This window comes from Phyllobates terribilis, unplaced genomic scaffold (assembly GCF_046119375.1).
Source record: "Phyllobates terribilis strain yellow unplaced genomic scaffold, ASM4611937v1 Scaffold_5__5_contigs__length_657084704, whole genome shotgun sequence".
Classification (NCBI taxonomy): domain Eukaryota; kingdom Metazoa; phylum Chordata; class Amphibia; order Anura; family Dendrobatidae; genus Phyllobates; species Phyllobates terribilis.
The window spans coordinates 206649505-206665753 of record NW_027362765.1 but is presented as its reverse complement, the minus strand read 5'-3'; the positions used below and the strand labels follow the sequence as shown (position 1 = coordinate 206665753).

Below are 16249 nucleotides of genomic sequence, written 5' to 3'. Positions count from 1 at the left end.
GTGTTGATGAGGACAGGGCTGGCGATCAATCAGTCATGATTAAGTAAGAATGACATCACTGGACACTTTAAAAGGAGGCTGGTTCTTGGTATCATTGTTTCTCTTCAGTTAACCATGGTTATCTCTAAAGAAACACATGCAGCCATCATTGCACTGCACAAAAATGGCCTAACAGGGAAGAGTATCGCAGCTACAAAGATTGCACCTCAGTCAACAATCTATCGCATCATCAAGAACTTCAAGGAGAGAGCTTCCATTGTTGTCAAAAAGGCTCCAGGGCGCCCAAGAAAGACCAGCAAGCGCCCGGACCGTATCTTAAAACTGTTTCAGCTGCGGGATCGGACTACCAGCAGTGCCAAGCTTGCTCAGGAATGGCAGCAGGCTGGTGTGAGTGCTTCTGCACGCACTGTGAGGCGGAGACTCTTTGAGCAAGGGCTGGTTTCAAGGAGGGCAGCAAAGAAGCCACTTCTCTACAGAAAAAACATCAGGGACCGACTGATATTCTGCAAAAGGTACAGGGAGTGGACTGCTGAGGACTGGGGCAAAGTCATTTTCTCTGATGAATCCCCTTTTCGATTGTTTGGGACATCTGGAAAACAGCTTATTCGGAGAAGAAGAGGTGAGCGCTACCACCAGTCTTGTCTCATGCCAACTGTAAAGCATCCTGAAACCATTCATGTGTGGGGTTGCTTCTCAGCCAAGGAAATTGGCTCACTCACAGTCTTGCCTAAAAACACAGCCATGAATAAAGAATGGTACCAGAATGTCCTCCAAGAGCAACTTCTCCCAACCGTCCAAGAGCAGTTTGGCGCCCAACAATGCCTTTTCCAGCATGATGGAGCACCTTACCATAAAGCAAAGGTGATAACTAAATGGCTCATGGAACAAAACATAGAGATTTTGGGTCCATGGCCTGGAAACTCCCCAGATCTTAATCCCATTGAGAACTTGTAGTCAATCATCAAGAGACGGGTGGACAAACAAAAACCAACAAATTCTGGCAAAATGCAAGCATTGATTATGCAAGAATGGACTGCTATCAGTCAGGATTTGGTCCAAAAGTTGATTGAGAGCATGCCAGGGAGAATTACAGAGGTCTTGAAGAAGAAGGGGCAACACTGCAAATATTGACTTGCTGCATTAACTCATTCTAACTGTCAATATAATCTATTGGTACTCATAATATGATTGCAATTATATTTCTGTATGTGATATAAACATCAGACAAACACTAATAAAAACCAGAGGCCAGCAGATCATGTGAAAATATAATTTTGGTGTCATTCTCAAAACTTTTGGCCATGACTGTAGATGAATTCTACAGTCAGTGCTCTCCTACTTCTTATGCCAGTCATAAAACTGCTTGGGTACAGGACTAGGGATGAGCGGACCCATGGATGTTCGGTTTCGAATTTGAACCTAAACCCGAACTCCATAGAAATAAATGGGGACTCTCTCTCTCTCTCTCTCGCTCTCTCTTTCTCTCTCTCCTTCTTGAACTACTGAACTTTAAAACAGACTTCCAGGCAAGTCCATGTTCAGAGTTCAGCACCAGACACTTGTTGTCCGGTGTGAACCCCAAACTTTACAGTATATCTCTAAACAGGATCAAACTCCACTTCTCCATTCCTCATTAGTGTACCAAGGTGGACCCAATGAGTCTCAGTTAATTCAAGGACCAGCCCAAGCTTAAAAGGGTGGTCACTTTGTATTTATTTAAACAAATGTTTAGGGATCATGATTCCTTTAAATAAATACTCTACTCACTTGGAAGGCGGTTAATTACCCCCCCGTGTGGTCTGTCTGCGGATCCTGATGTTACGGACTCGGAGTTGTCTACTTGCTGTGCAAGCCATGTAAGAGAATGCATGGAAATTCTTGTAGAGCCAGGCTACAAATTTTTTAAATTTCCTTCACATCCTTTCGCATGAGCAGCAGATCAAGAAGTTGAGTATAGGATGCGTATGTCACGGGTGTGTCGCCACGAAGATCGTCACGAGTACACAGCCTGACTTCTCGCAGCTGACTTGTTGGTGCTTTGTGTTTTTCGGCAGTGAGGGAGTTAATTCTCTCTCTCTCTGTGCTAGACGAGGTCCAGCCTCGCCCAGCTGCAATCAATACTGCTGTAGTGAGACTCCTTCAAATGCCTGCTGGTCTGTTTGGGAAGTGTCGGTGAAAGCATTTCATTCAGACTAACAGAGCGGATCGTGGTGTTTGGAGTTTCTGAGATAAGTGTATTTGGAGTGTTTTTTCCCTTCCTCGCTTTATCATTTATCTCCTTTCCCGTTGGTGTTCCCTCTGTTGTAGTTGTGTAGTTGTTGTATGCAAGGTGGTTTTGGTTTTTCCCTTGTACTGTCTCGTTCGTCTAAGTACTGTGTGTGGGCATATTATTACTTGTCCCCTTTTGTTGTGATCGGGGTCCTTCTCAGGACTAGATTACTTAGGTGTAGGGATCCTCAGGAGGTAGGGGTTACGCTGGCGGCCTGGACCTCTGTACCTTTAACAGTACCTCCAGGTTGAGGGACTAGTCAGGGCCCCAGCTTAGGGTCAGCTTAGGCCCCCTACCTCCAGTATACAGAGACAGCGTGACATTTTCACCGACCCACTTTATTTTTCTCCAGCTACCATGGATCCAGTAGCCGGTCTAGCTCGGCAGTTGCAGAGTTTGTCCATGGAGCTGGCGGACGTTAGGTCCAAGGTTTTGCATCCTCAGGAGCAAGCCGGACCAGAACCTAAAGTAGCTCTCCCTGACAGGTTCACTGGGGGGCGGGACAAGTTTTTTGTTTTCCGGGAGGCATGCAAGTTGTACTTTCGGCTGCGGCCTCGGTCATCGGGGAGTGAAGAACAAAGGGTGGGAATTGTCATCTCGCTCCTACAAGGGGACCCACAATCTTGGGCGTTCTCTCTTCCCCCGGGCTCCCCGGCTCTCCAGTCAGTGGATAGGTTTTTCGCTGCTCTGGGACTCGTATATGATGACCCAGATCGGATCTCCCTTGCTGAGTCTAAGTTACGTAGGATCCAGCAGGGAGATCGTCCGGCGGAGGAATTCTGTTCGGAGTTCCGTAGGTGGGCCACGGACACCCAGTGGAATGACCCGGCTCTTAGGAGCCAGTTTTGTCATGGTTTATCCGACAAATTACAGGATGTGTTGGCACAGTATGACTCTCCCGCGTCACTGGAAGCCGCTATGGCCCTTGCTATTCGCGTTGACAGACGGCTTCGGGAGAGGTGCGGGATAACTCTACCCCCTGTGATGACTCCACCTCCTACAAGGTCCCCTCATATGGTGGTTCCCCTGGTCAGTCCAGAGGAGCCTATGCAATTAGGAGGGACATCATTTCGGGGGAGGGGACCGGTGGTGCGCCATAAGACAGGAAGGTGTTTCTTCTGCGGGAGAAAGGGACATTTTATTGGGGGGTGTCCATCCCGTCCCTTGCAGAGTGAAGAGTCGTCGGAAAACTGTTGATCCCAGGTTGTGTGGTGGACGGCAATCTGGGAGTAGGTATTTCGTCCCTAGGTTCATCTCAGTTTCTCGTACCGGCGGAGGTGGTGGTGGGTACGAGAACTGAGAGGATATCTGTTCTTCTGGATAGTGGGGCCGGGGCTAATCTGGTTGATGCTCGGTTTGCCCGGGTTCAAGGTATGCGATTGAGTGAGTTGGCTAAACCCATCCCCATATTCTCGATCGATGCCAGGCCTCTCGGTCAGGGAAGTTTTTTGCAAGCTGTGCATGACGTAAAACTTCAAGTGGGGGCGATACATAAAGAACTGTTGTCTTGCTACGTGTTGGAGGGTCTTCCCACTCCTATAGTGTTTGGCCTTCCTTGGTTAGCTAAGCATAACCCGGTTATTAATTGGCAAACCAGAGAGATAAGCCAATGGAGTAAATTCTGTAATAAAAACTGCATGAACACGGTCATCGGTGCGGTTACTCCTTGGGTCTTACCTCCATTTCTGGCGGACTTTGAGGATGTATTCTCGGAGAAAGGGTGTCAGGAACTACCTCCTCATCGCGAGTATGACTGTTCTGTAAAACTGCTCCCTGAGGCCAAGTTACCTAAAGCTAGGTTGTATAACCTTTCTGGTCCTGAGAGGCAGGCCATGAAGGATTATATTTCAGAAAGTCTGGCTAAGGGGCATATTAGACCTTCATCTTCACCGGTGGCTGCGGGGTTCTTCTTTGTTAAGAAGAAAGATGGAGGCCTACGCCCTTGCCTGGATTTCCGTGAACTTAATCGGATTACGGTCCGAGATCCGTATCCGCTCCCACTTATTCCCGATCTCTTTAATCAGATCGTGGGCGCCAAATGGTTCTCTAAGTTGGATCTCAGGGGGGCGTACAATCTGATTAGGATGAAGGAGGGGGATGAGTGGAAGACGGCGTTTAACACTCCGGAGGGGCATTATGAGAACCTTGTCATGCCATTCGGTCTGACTAATGCCCCGGCGGTGTTCCAACACTTTGTTAATGACATTTTTCGCCGCCTGGTGGGACAGTTTGTTGTCATATATCTGGATGATATCTTAATTTACTCGCCGGATCTGGTGTCTCATCAGGAGCACGTTAGGCAGGTGTTACAGATCTTGCGGGATAATAAACTGTATGCCAAATGGGAAAAGTGTGTGTTCGCCGTACAGGAACTCCAGTTTTTAGGCTTCCTGGTTTCAGCGTCCGGTTTTCGTATGGACCCTGGGAAAGTGCGGGCAGTTCTTGAGTGGGATCGGCCAGAGAATCTTAAGGCACTACAACGTTTCCTGGGGTTTGCTAATTATTACCGGAAGTTCATTCGTAATTTCTCGTCCATGGTTAAGCCTCTCACAGACATGACTAAAAAGGGGACGGATTTTTCTAGGTGGTCTGACAAGGCTTGTCAAGCATTCTCCTCCTTGAAAAAATGTTTTGCCTCGGCACCCATACTCATTCAACCTGATGCGTCACAGCCATTCATTGTAGAGGTAGACGCTTCCGAGGTAGGGGTGGGAGCAGTATTGTCACAGGGTTCGTCCCCTGGTAAGTGGCATCCGTGCGCCTTTTTCTCTAAAAAATTGTCGTCCGCTGAGAGGAATTACGATGTCGGCAATAGGGAACTCTTGGCCATTAAGTTAGCTTTTGAGGAGTGGCGCCATTTTTTGGAGGGGGCAGTCCATCCGGTCACCGTCATCACCGATCACAAGAACCTGCTATATCTGGAGTCCGCAAAACGTCTGAATCCCAGACAAGCTAGGTGGTCATTGTTTTTTACCAGGTTTAATTTTGTCGTTACATATCGTCCTGGGTCAAAAAATGTAAAGGCGGATGCCTTATCTCGTAGTTTCCCTGGGGCCGGGAATACGGACGACCCGATTCCTATCCTTCAGGAGGTGGTGGTGGTTTCGGCAGTATGCTCTGAGCTGGAGGAGGAGGTATTGGAGGCTCAGGGGGACGCCCCTGTTGGACCTCCGGGGAGACTGTTTGTTCCAGATCAGTTGCGACAAAAGGTGATCGAGGCACACCATAACTCAGTTTTTGCAGGACACCCGGGGAGTAAAGCAACTGTGGATCTCCTCTCGCGTCGGTTTTGGTGGCCTAACTTACATAAGGAGGTGGTAACTTTTGTCGCGTCCTGTGGGGTTTGTGCGCGCTCTAAGACCTCACATACCCGTCCGTCTGGGGCCCTCTTACCTTTGAAGATCCCGGAGCGTCCTTGGACTCATCTGTCTATGGACTTTATTACGGACCTCCCTCCGTCTTCGGGTAAAACGGTCATACTCGTTGTAGTGGACAGGTTCAGCAAGATGGCACATTTTATCGCTCTTCCGGCTCTCCCTAATGCTAAAACTCTTGCGCAGGCGTTCATTGGGGAGATTGTGAGGCTTCACGGGGTAGCCTCCGAGGTGGTGTCTGATCGGGGGTCTCAGTTTGTGTCCAAGTTCTGGAAGGCGTTTTGTGCACGGCGGGGGATGCATTTGTCATTCTCATCGGCTTTTCATCCTCAGACCAATGGTCAGACGGAACGTATGAACCAGAGCTTGGAGACATATCTCCGGTGTTTTGTGTCAGAGAACCAGGAGGACTGGGCTTCTTTCTTACCTCTGGCAGAGTTTGCTCTTAATAATAGGCGGAGCGAGTCCACTGGTAAGTCCCCGTTTTTTGGGGCATATGGTTTTCACCCCCAGTTTTGTACTTTCAGTAGGGGGGGGCTCTTCGGGGGTTCCTGAGGAGGAACGATTTTCCTCATCACTCGCTTCAGTATGGAGAGGGGTGCTGAAGAATCTGAATACTATGGGGAACCGATACAAACGTATGGCTGATAGGAGGAGAGTGTCTGGTCCGGACCTAAGTGTGAACGATCGGGTATGGTTGTCTACCAGGAATATTAAACTTAAGGTTCCCTCCTGGAAACTGGGTCCCAGGTTCATCGGGCCGTACAGAATCAGTTCTATTATTAATCCGGTGGCATTCCGTCTTGACCTCCCCCCTACGTTTAAAATTCACAACGTGTTCCACAGATCGTTGCTTAAGAGGTATGTGGCGCCGGTGGTACCATCACCTTTACCTCCCCCTCCAGTGGTGGTCAATGGTAACTTGGAGTTCCAGGTATCGAGGGTCATCGATTCACGCTTTAATCGCCGGTCCCTTCAGTACCTGGTTCATTGGAAAGGGTATGGTCCTGAGGAGAGGATGTGGGTTCCTGCGTCGGATATTAACGCAGACCGATTAGTTCGGGCCTTCCACACGACTCACCCGGATAAACCTGGCCCTGAGGGTCCGGAGGCCCCTCGTAGAAGGGGGGGTACTGTCACGGGTGTGTCGCCACGAAGATCGTCACGAGTACACAGCCTGACTTCTCGCAGCTGACTTGTTGGTGCTTTGTGTTTTTCGGCAGTGAGGGAGTTAATTCTCTCTCTCTCTGTGCTAGACGAGGTCCAGCCTCGCCCAGCTGCAATCAATACTGCTGTAGTGAGACTCCTTCAAATGCCTGCTGGTCTGTTTGGGAAGTGTCGGTGAAAGCATTTCATTCAGACTAACAGAGCGGATCGTGGTGTTTGGAGTTTCTGAGATAAGTGTATTTGGAGTGTTTTTTCCCTTCCTCGCTTTATCATTTATCTCCTTTCCCGTTGATGTTCCCTCTGTTGTAGTTGTGTAGTTGTTGTATGCAAGGTGGTTTTGGTTTTTCCCTTGTACTGTCTCGTTCGTCTAAGTACTGTGTGTGGGCATATTATTACTTGTCCCCTTTTGTTGTGATCGGGGTCCTTCTCAGGACTAGATTACTTAGGTGCAGGGATCCTCAGGAGGTAGGGGTTACGCTGGCGGCCTGGACCTCTGTACCTTTAACAGTACCTCCAGGTTGAGGGACTAGTCAGGGCCCCAGCTTAGGGTCAGCTTAGGCCCCCTACCTCCAGTATACAGAGACAGCGTGACAGCGTACCAGCTTGCTGCCACAGAAACATTCCCCTCTCTGTAATAAAAGTCATTGCCCCTTTTTGCTAAATTCTTCTCAACCTGAAGGCTGGTGCAGACGAGCGTATTTTCGGGTCTCAGTGCGATTCGACAAAACATCAGATCGCACTTGGATTAATGTTAGTCTATGGGGCCGTGCACATGTCTGATTTTTTTTTGCGGACAGAGACTGTTCAAGGAAACCATTGCTGCATGCAGAGTTTGATCCGATATTCGGATCCGTGGAAACAATCTGACTACATTTGGATGACATCTGAGCGCAGTTCGATTTCCACGGACTAACAGAATGGAGAAGATGGGGACATTTTTTTCTCCATCTTCTCCAATGAGAGAATCGGATCACACTATGCTCACACTCTGATCAAACTCTGATCAGACTTTGATCAGAGTGTCATTTGCATAATCAGCCCGATTCTATCAGATAAGAGAATCTATGGCCTTCTGCCCCTGTCCTGAGGCTAAGTTCACACGTCCGCATTTTGGTCAGTATTTCACATCACCAGTAGGTCAAAAATGCAGAAGTGGTGCACAGGCTTCTATTATACAGTTTCTATTATACTCCTGATTTTGGCATAAAATAATAATGTAAATTACTGACCAAAATGCAGATGTGTGTATGTGGCATGTGGTGTCTGTTTTTTTTCCGCACAGCACACTGACCCATAGAGTTTTATTGATCCATACATACAAAAGTTTTAAAAAATGGGTCCGTGTCTCCGGTCCATGAGACTCAGAGCATGTCCTATTCGCATCCATTTTGTGGATCAGACTCAGCCTTAAAAGTCTATGGGGATCGGTGAGACATGGATGAAACTAGAAAGACAGACTTTGTATTTCAGACATCCATCTTAGTTTCATCAGTTTTTAACTTATTTTATGTTAAGAGTTAATTGATAAGAAACACTCAGTCTTCCTGCTTCACTAAAACAATAGGGATCACAAAAAAATCTGGTGCACCTAAGAACCAACTAGGATAACACTTGAGAAAAAAATTGGTCCTTTTCTCTCGGATGGTAACAATCACACGGATGTGTGAATCTAGTCTAAGGCTGGGTTCCTGCAGCCATGCTGAAATTTGTATAGGTCACGACTTCAAATTGCGGCCATGACTGGCTTAATGTGCAGCTCGGTACAGCTATGTAGACTAGCGCAGGAGCTGCCTGCTATTGACATGCACAAATTTGACTTCTGCATGCTTAGATTTTTTTTTTCCGCATGGACCATCGGTCCATGTGAAAAGTCGATGGTGTGCACAGGCACACCGGTTACTATTGGATCAATGTGTTGACCGTTGAGTACATGGACAGCACACTTGCCAGAAATACGGCCACCTAAACCTGGCTTAATTAAGATCAAGAGGACCACCAGCAGATGGGCACCAAACTTCAGCTAGACAGGTGGTTGGAGAAAGTCTACAGGAATTTAGTAGAATTGGTGTCTCATTATATTGAGTTTTCTCCACGTTATCTCTAATAGATATCATTTATTAGACAGAATTCTCACAACTTTGTTCTTACATGCAGAGTCCACGGCTACATCCTGTGCAGGAAGATATGACTTCTAGTACGACGCAGATGGTAAATTGTCTTATTAAAGTAATGAGAAATAAGTGACATCTGCTGAACTGAAGACTAAATAATCCATCTGTGGTTAAAGGAAATGTTAATATTCTTATATATAATAGTCTTAAAGGTATATCTCACATTGTACAAAGGTGGGTTATTATTACAATGAAAAGTTATACAATATTCTAATAGACTTTTTATCTCATTTCCTCACAGTTTTCAAGATCTCTACTTGTTATCTTTCCATAAGAAGCTATTTGGATTACTTTTAGTGGATATAAATCTGTCCTGGTCATATAATAGGCTCATAGGGGTTACAGTGTAAAGTAAGTTCCATTGATAGAATTGTATTCCCTGGGAGTAAACAATGAAGACTCTGATTCATTACTCCAAGTAGAGATGTTGAAAATGGAATATCCCTTTAAGTGATTTGAAGTGTATGGAACAAAATCAAGTTAATTCAGGTAGCAGGTTGTAAACATGATGTTGTCATATAGTCATGAATGAATGTATATGTAAGTTATTAACTATTTTTGAAATGTTATGCTCTGTAGGAGATCCTGGTGGCCCAGAGAAAGCTCTCGGTAAATGGAGTCTATATGGATCAGTTCAAAATGGCACTGAAGAGTTACAGTGAATTTACTGCTGCACAAGAAAATTGCTTACAGTAAGTCTTCTTACCGTTATATGCCTAAATATTAATTCCAGTTCTATCTGTCATTTTTTAGACATTTTGTTTGTCAGTTCCCTTCCACCAGTCTTCCTAATAGTGCATTGGTCAACTGTGTGCAAAAATGAGCACTAAAGAAAAAAATCTTCCCTAAAAAAATATATAACCTTTGCTCCATGCTGAAGTGGTAGGGGTAGAATTCAGAATAAAATCTAATATCTGCTATCTTACCATATGTTATGTTTACATTGATTTACTATAATTGAAAAGTTGCTTTGTCTTTGGTAATTTAGTATACAGTTTAGTAACATGGGTTATTATATTTCTATGCCATATGGTCGGTATACCGTATACACATTAGATGGACATTAGACAAGCTGGTTGCTTTTGGCATAGCCAGCCAACCATCTAATGCGAATGGGAGTCATTCCAACACTCTGTCCCTCAGCAGAAATTGGGGGACCAAAGGATGGGACTTGTTGCATTTCAGCAAGCCCGATCCTTTATTTTCATGGTAAATGAGCTGTTGCCAGTGGGGTCTGATTGCAGCTTACTCCTCACTCCCTAATGAAACAAATGTATGCAGAAAGAACAGCTGTATTCATGGGCATAACTATAATGTGCAGGGGTTTCAATTGCGCCTGGGCCCTGCAGCCTAGGGGGCCCAAAGGGTCCTTTTAGTCCATGTAGGGATGTGGACTGTCTTACCCTTACTTCCGGCCCCTGAAGGCAACAATCGCACTGTGTGTATAGTGTCATGCGGTTTTACATGTAATGTGACTAGTAATTTGCGTCTTATATAATGTGTTTTATGGTAATGTAATGTGAGTAGTGCATAGTACAGGACTGGATTAAGGATAAGATAAGTACCATTTATATAGTAATTGGTTTAGCAATGGTATAGGATATAGGATAAGGACAATGGGTTTATTCTATAAGATAGGACATAGTTAATAATAGAACTAACCCAGTGTGTGGGAACTAGTGTTAATAAAAGGTGGGCACTTCCTAGTAGTGAGTGAGATAATGAAGTGCAGTGACAAGTCCAAGTTTAAGTCCAGTGGGCTGCTAGGGTCAGCATGTGTCTACCATTTGAGGTACTGGGACGCCATACTAGAATCCCGAGCAGACTCTCCTGTGACATCCAAATCCCAAGGTTTGGCATAGGGGCTGCCGAACACATTGTGTCTTTTGGCGTACAAAGGAAGATGGACGGGGACATGCCAAGATGGAAGGTAATGGATCCCGGGTGCACTGCCAAACGGGAAGGGAGATCCCTGGGGCTAACAGAGCCAGTGGGCGAAGGGGTGCTCAAGGAGGAACGAATCGTAGGGCTGATGATGTGTTGTGTAAAGAAAGTAAGGAATATGAATTGCTGTGCCCTGTCCCACGTGTTACCACTTGATGAACTTGAACTGTCCAGTAAATGTTTGCTTGTTGCAATAAACTTGTGTCCCCTGAATTGTGTGCAGCTGCTCCTGAATACAGAGGGAGTGGAGGCCTGTGGCCTACAAGTGAGTGTGATGTACCCCATGCCTGACAGCATGCTAGGACACCATTTGTCTGTAAAGTGCCAGAGTGTAACTGGACAGCAGCTCGGTCATGACAACCGCTCTCATATGAAAAGACTGTTATTGATAAAGATCAGAGAAAGTTGGGGGCCATGGTGGTGATTTTGTGTTGGGGCCCATATGCTTCAATTTACACCACTGACAGTGATCCAAATAAGTGGCTGGCAAACAGTTATCTAAGCTGTATGGCCACCTCCAGCTGCTGATTTGTCTTAGTTAAAATTGCTCTTTCTACTGTAAGTTTCCATTCGATGCCTAATATAGAGAACCAGCAGGCAGATTTATGAAAACGGAATAAGTGAAAAAATGTATTGTTGCACATAGCAACCAATCATAACAAAGCTTTCATTTTGCAAAAACAGAATATAAAATCAAATCTGTGCTATGATTGGTTGCTATGGGAAACAAATAAAGTTTTTTTTAGACAGTTTTAAAAATTGTATCAAGTGGTATCAGATCAATTGAAGATGATGCATGTCCTCCTGGTGGAACAAGTGAAGATTATGATGATTATGTCCCACTGTTTGCTCAGTGATTATTGGGGGAGATGTATCAAGCTGTCTTATCGCAAAATTGTCTTTTCTTGCTGAGAGCAACCAATCAGAGCTCAGCTTTCATATATTATTGAGCTCTGGTAAAATGAAAGCGGAACTCTGGTTGCTATGGGCAACAATGGACATTCTTACTATATGAAAGCTAAATCCCCCCTATTATCATGGTCCATTGTATGGCACGTGTACAGCAGTGCAGCCCCTATTAAAGTTCCAATCCTCCTAAATTGCCAATTTTTTGTCGCCCTCAAATTAAAATGGAGCAACATTTTTTTGAGAAGATACTCCAGCCAATTTTAACTGGTCCAAATATCATTGCCAAGGGACATATACTTAATTTGTTTTAACAACATTTATATAAAGTAAAATTTATGTCCTAGGGGGACATTATCTTCACTTAATCCTATAAATTTCCCTCATAACTCCTTGCTACAAATGCTATGGAGCACAGATCGTCCTGTATTATGTTTGGCATGCTAAAATGATAGTTGTAGAAATGTGTGAAACATAGGTCAAGGATAGTACACAAAAGAAAACTTTTAGTTTTTTCTTTTAGTTTCTATGACAACTGGTATTTGTGAAGCCAATCAAACCATAGAGATCACATACTCCATTTCTAAACCATATGAACTTTCCTTCTGCTCATCTCTAAGTGATGAAGAAATGACATTCTGAACCCAGTCCATTGATTACAAGTAATACATTCCTCCTTTCAGTATTTGAGGTTTTGTAATACCCAAAGTGGAGACCATCCTTATCACAGTAATAACCTTTACTGCTTGGTTGCTCATTTTGTATTTTCTTGGACATTCAGCATTATGAGTGTCCATTCCTGTACTTCATTGAGCTATGTAACTAATGATAATTACATTCAAGGACATTCTACAAGAATTAGTGTGAAGCTGTATCAAGCATAGTACTCTCTGACCCGATCTCCACCTTGTAATGTAGTTCCCAAGTTAATAATGATTTCTAGTAAGAGGTGTCACTAAACAGGGAGAAGTAGTGTATGGTTCCTCTTGTATGTACAATCCAGGATCTGCCTGATCACACATGGACTTATAGTTCCCTCATGGCTAGAAGAGCAAAGCAAAAGCATCCTACCTGTGTCATCTAACCACAAAGAATCTCAGGACTATAAATGTCATGATTAGCTAAGAAGACTCGACATGATATATATATCCTACAAAAAGTCAAATAAGTCAATGAACCTGTGTCATCTGCCTCTTTTCTACATTTGCTCCAAAGTTGAATTTAATTTATTTTTCCTTGTAAGTATCCATAATAGACCACTGGAGAGAGGCTAAACGTAGCCATACACTTTATTTAGCTGGTGACTGGACATGTTAGAAAAGTTTTGTTAGCTGTTGGCAAAACACAGGAAAAGTCAAGTGTGGAGACACGGGGGTCAGTGGGTGCTCTCGTCCGCTGGCCCGAGACCGCATGCACCGGGGCTCATCCCACTGAACACCCGCTCTACTTTTCCTTGACCAGTATACTACTCAGACAACACAGGGTGAGGGTAAAACAGTGTTGCAATATTTTATTGAACCACCAAACAGACAATAACATATAGAAAAGTCCCAGCAAATACCCAGGATGGTGCTAATTACAGAGTCTCACCCTTCCGCTGACTTGCTGGGATTAGAACAGCTGCAACTTCGGTGCTTCCAGTGCCGACTACACCCTTCAGTGGCACCCTGCTTTTGGCGGGCACCCACAGAGATGAGGTAACGACAAGTTGAGGAAGCTGACAGTCCATTGAGGTACATGACCAGTTGACCGGAGGGTCCCAACCTGGCTTCTCCAAATGTCTCCATGGAGCCAGGTGACCGGTGGGTCCCAATTCTGGCTTCCCCAAATGTATCCAAAGGGCCAGGTGACCGGAGGGTCACAGCCTAGCTCCTCCGAACATCTCCATGGGGCAGGTGACTAGTGGGTCCCAATCCTCGATTCCCCAAACATCTCCATGGGTTCAGTGAAGGTCAATGGAGCAGATCTGTATTCTTCCAGCTAGGGCCATGTTCCTTAAGTTGGCATCCCTTTTCTGCCAAGGGTCATTTTGATATTTATGCCATCCTTCGGGGGCCGTACAAATTGTGTGCTAACTCTGCTCACAAAGTACGTCCTGACACTGGCACTGGAGTCAGGATGTAATGTTACATTGCATGCACCTCAGCGTTCAGTAGTGAACACTGCGCGCTCATGATCTCATAGCAAGAAGAAATTAATGGGCTGGTGGCCATCAAAGTACAGCAGCCAGCCCAAGTACTGCGGTCCCAAGGAATCTGCCTGGGGGCCGGATCAGAGGTCATCAAGGGCCGTAAATGGCCTGCGGGCCTGAGGTTCCCCACCCCTGCTGTAGAAATTTCAAATCTGTGTCCCTCTTGATAAGGTCAACTTGCATTGTTTGAGTATTTAATTAATCTGGTAATAGGAAAGATGATGATCCAGCTCCACAGAATCCAATTGTAAAAACAAATGTCTTTTATTTAGAATTTTTTTAAAAAATATCCAAATGGCAATAATGTAACTGCAGCTGGTAGAAAAACAATACTGAAAGGGAAACACAGGGGCACCAAGAAGGGGTGCGCTACCAGATGCGTTTCGAGCAAAGACCGCTCTTAAATTTGGTATGAATAAGTGGATCATCGTCTTTCCTATTACCTGTCTACTGAGCGCAAGCAGCAGCGCTGACCACGGATCCCGGAGACACCCAGCTGGTTCATGGAGGTGAGCTGTTTTTTTTTTCTTTTCTCTTTCCATATTTGATTAATCTGCCTAGTTTGTCCTCCACTGTTCTGCAGGTCAACAAACTACATGGACTACAATGGGTAATCAACATATTAGCAAATATCAATTGTTCAATGACCCTGTTTCCCTGTCATCCAAGGATAGCAACACAATATGCTGCAACAAACGTTAACTCAAGAGTCAACGTTAAGGCTCATATAACAATGGCCTATGTCTCTTGACCCACCGAAGAAACAAACACATAAATTCAATTGTCAGCATTCAGACAATAGTCTATGTCTCTGGACCTACTGAATTTACGTCTGGCATAATTAAGATTAAATGCTGTGTCGTCACAGCAAGCTTGGTCAACTTTAAGCTAATGGATATGGCAGCCTGTATGCTATGTTCATATAGCAGTTATGGGTCTACTTGGAGGTTCTGTCATCAATTCTGTTACCATTGACAGTAATAATAGCACAGCATCATCCTTGCCATTAAAACTAAGGGAACCTTGGTGAAATCATGATTGACCCTTTTTGAATTTGTGGTAGAACAATCTGAATATTCTTTAAAAAGCTCAAGCTTTGACCCCAAGGAACACCCTTGAGATGGATTGGAATGTCGACAGTAAACCACGTGTTGTGGCCCAACATGAGGTGTCCAACACAATAAATTGTTTCCATGTATGGAAATTAGACATGTGCCACAGGAGTGCAAGATAAAACCAAGTGAGTATGTTTTCCATGGATCAGTTGAAAAACTGGAATAACGTGGGTTAAAACTGTGCTGCCAACAGAAGGATGATGAGACAGGAATCCAAGTATGCGGTTTATTAGTCAACACGTTTCAAAGTTTCAAACTTCTGCATCAGGACAAACCACAGCGCTGTGGTTTGTCCTGATGAAGAAGTTTGAAACTTTGAAACGCGTTGACTAATAAACCGCATACTTGGATTCCTGTCTCCTCATCATCCTTCTGATGGCAGCGCAATTTTAACCTATTTGATTCCAGTCTTTCAAGTTTTCAATACCGTGGGTCTGCAGCAGTCTAAGCTCTTCCAGTGGTTGTGAGTACACAACCTGACCTTTCCCTACTTAATATCCAGATAAGACCCTATTGTGCTTTTTGTCCTTCCTGTTTTTTCTACTTTACATGGATCAGTGTCAGTGTGCATTTACTTTAGAATTTGAAAATTGAGCAATCTGATCAAATTCATGGCCATTGGAGATAGATTAGCAGTGGGGAGTATTTTAAAAACAGTGTTGAGACTATACCAAGCATGATGTGATCAAGGAAAAACATGTATCAAAAAAGCATCTTGTGAATGTTAACAACTTATTGATGAAAGAGGTTGGAAGAGAATGTCTACAATCGTTCTTATGAAAAGGCAATGTACAGTGAAGATATTGCAGTTGAATATAATACTGGTGAGTTTGAATGCACAACATTGAAGAGCTGTATCAGCAGGCCACCAGTCAGCATGCCTTTGCAAACAGAAACACAAACTCCAATGGGCAAAAGAACACAAAAATTGGACCACTAAACAATGGAAAAACATTGCGTTGTCAAATGGTTTAAAATTTCTGTTACACCGTGGTAATTGGAGGATCAGAATTTGCCATCAATCAATCTCTTTCTGTCAGGTGTGGTCCATAGGAAACCAAGATGCCCAAAAAAAATAAAAAGTTTGGTCTGCTGAGGGTGCTGCAGTTGAA

General features: G+C 44.6%; 1 protein-coding gene across 2 annotated transcripts in view; it reads left to right on the top strand.

Annotated features, from left to right (window-relative positions):
- Window positions 1-16249, top strand: part of NECAB3 (N-terminal EF-hand calcium binding protein 3) — a 148740-nt gene that overhangs the window by 108719 nt on the left and 23772 nt on the right. The window contains exons 9-10 of one of the 2 annotated variants that reach the window (XM_073683757.1): window positions 8965-9018; window positions 9561-9673. In XM_073683757.1, the coding sequence (XP_073539858.1) occupies window positions 8965-9018; window positions 9561-9673 (167 nt within the window). The remainder of the gene's footprint in view (window positions 1-8964; window positions 9019-9560; window positions 9674-16249) is intronic. The other variant, XM_073683758.1, reaches the window with a different exon arrangement.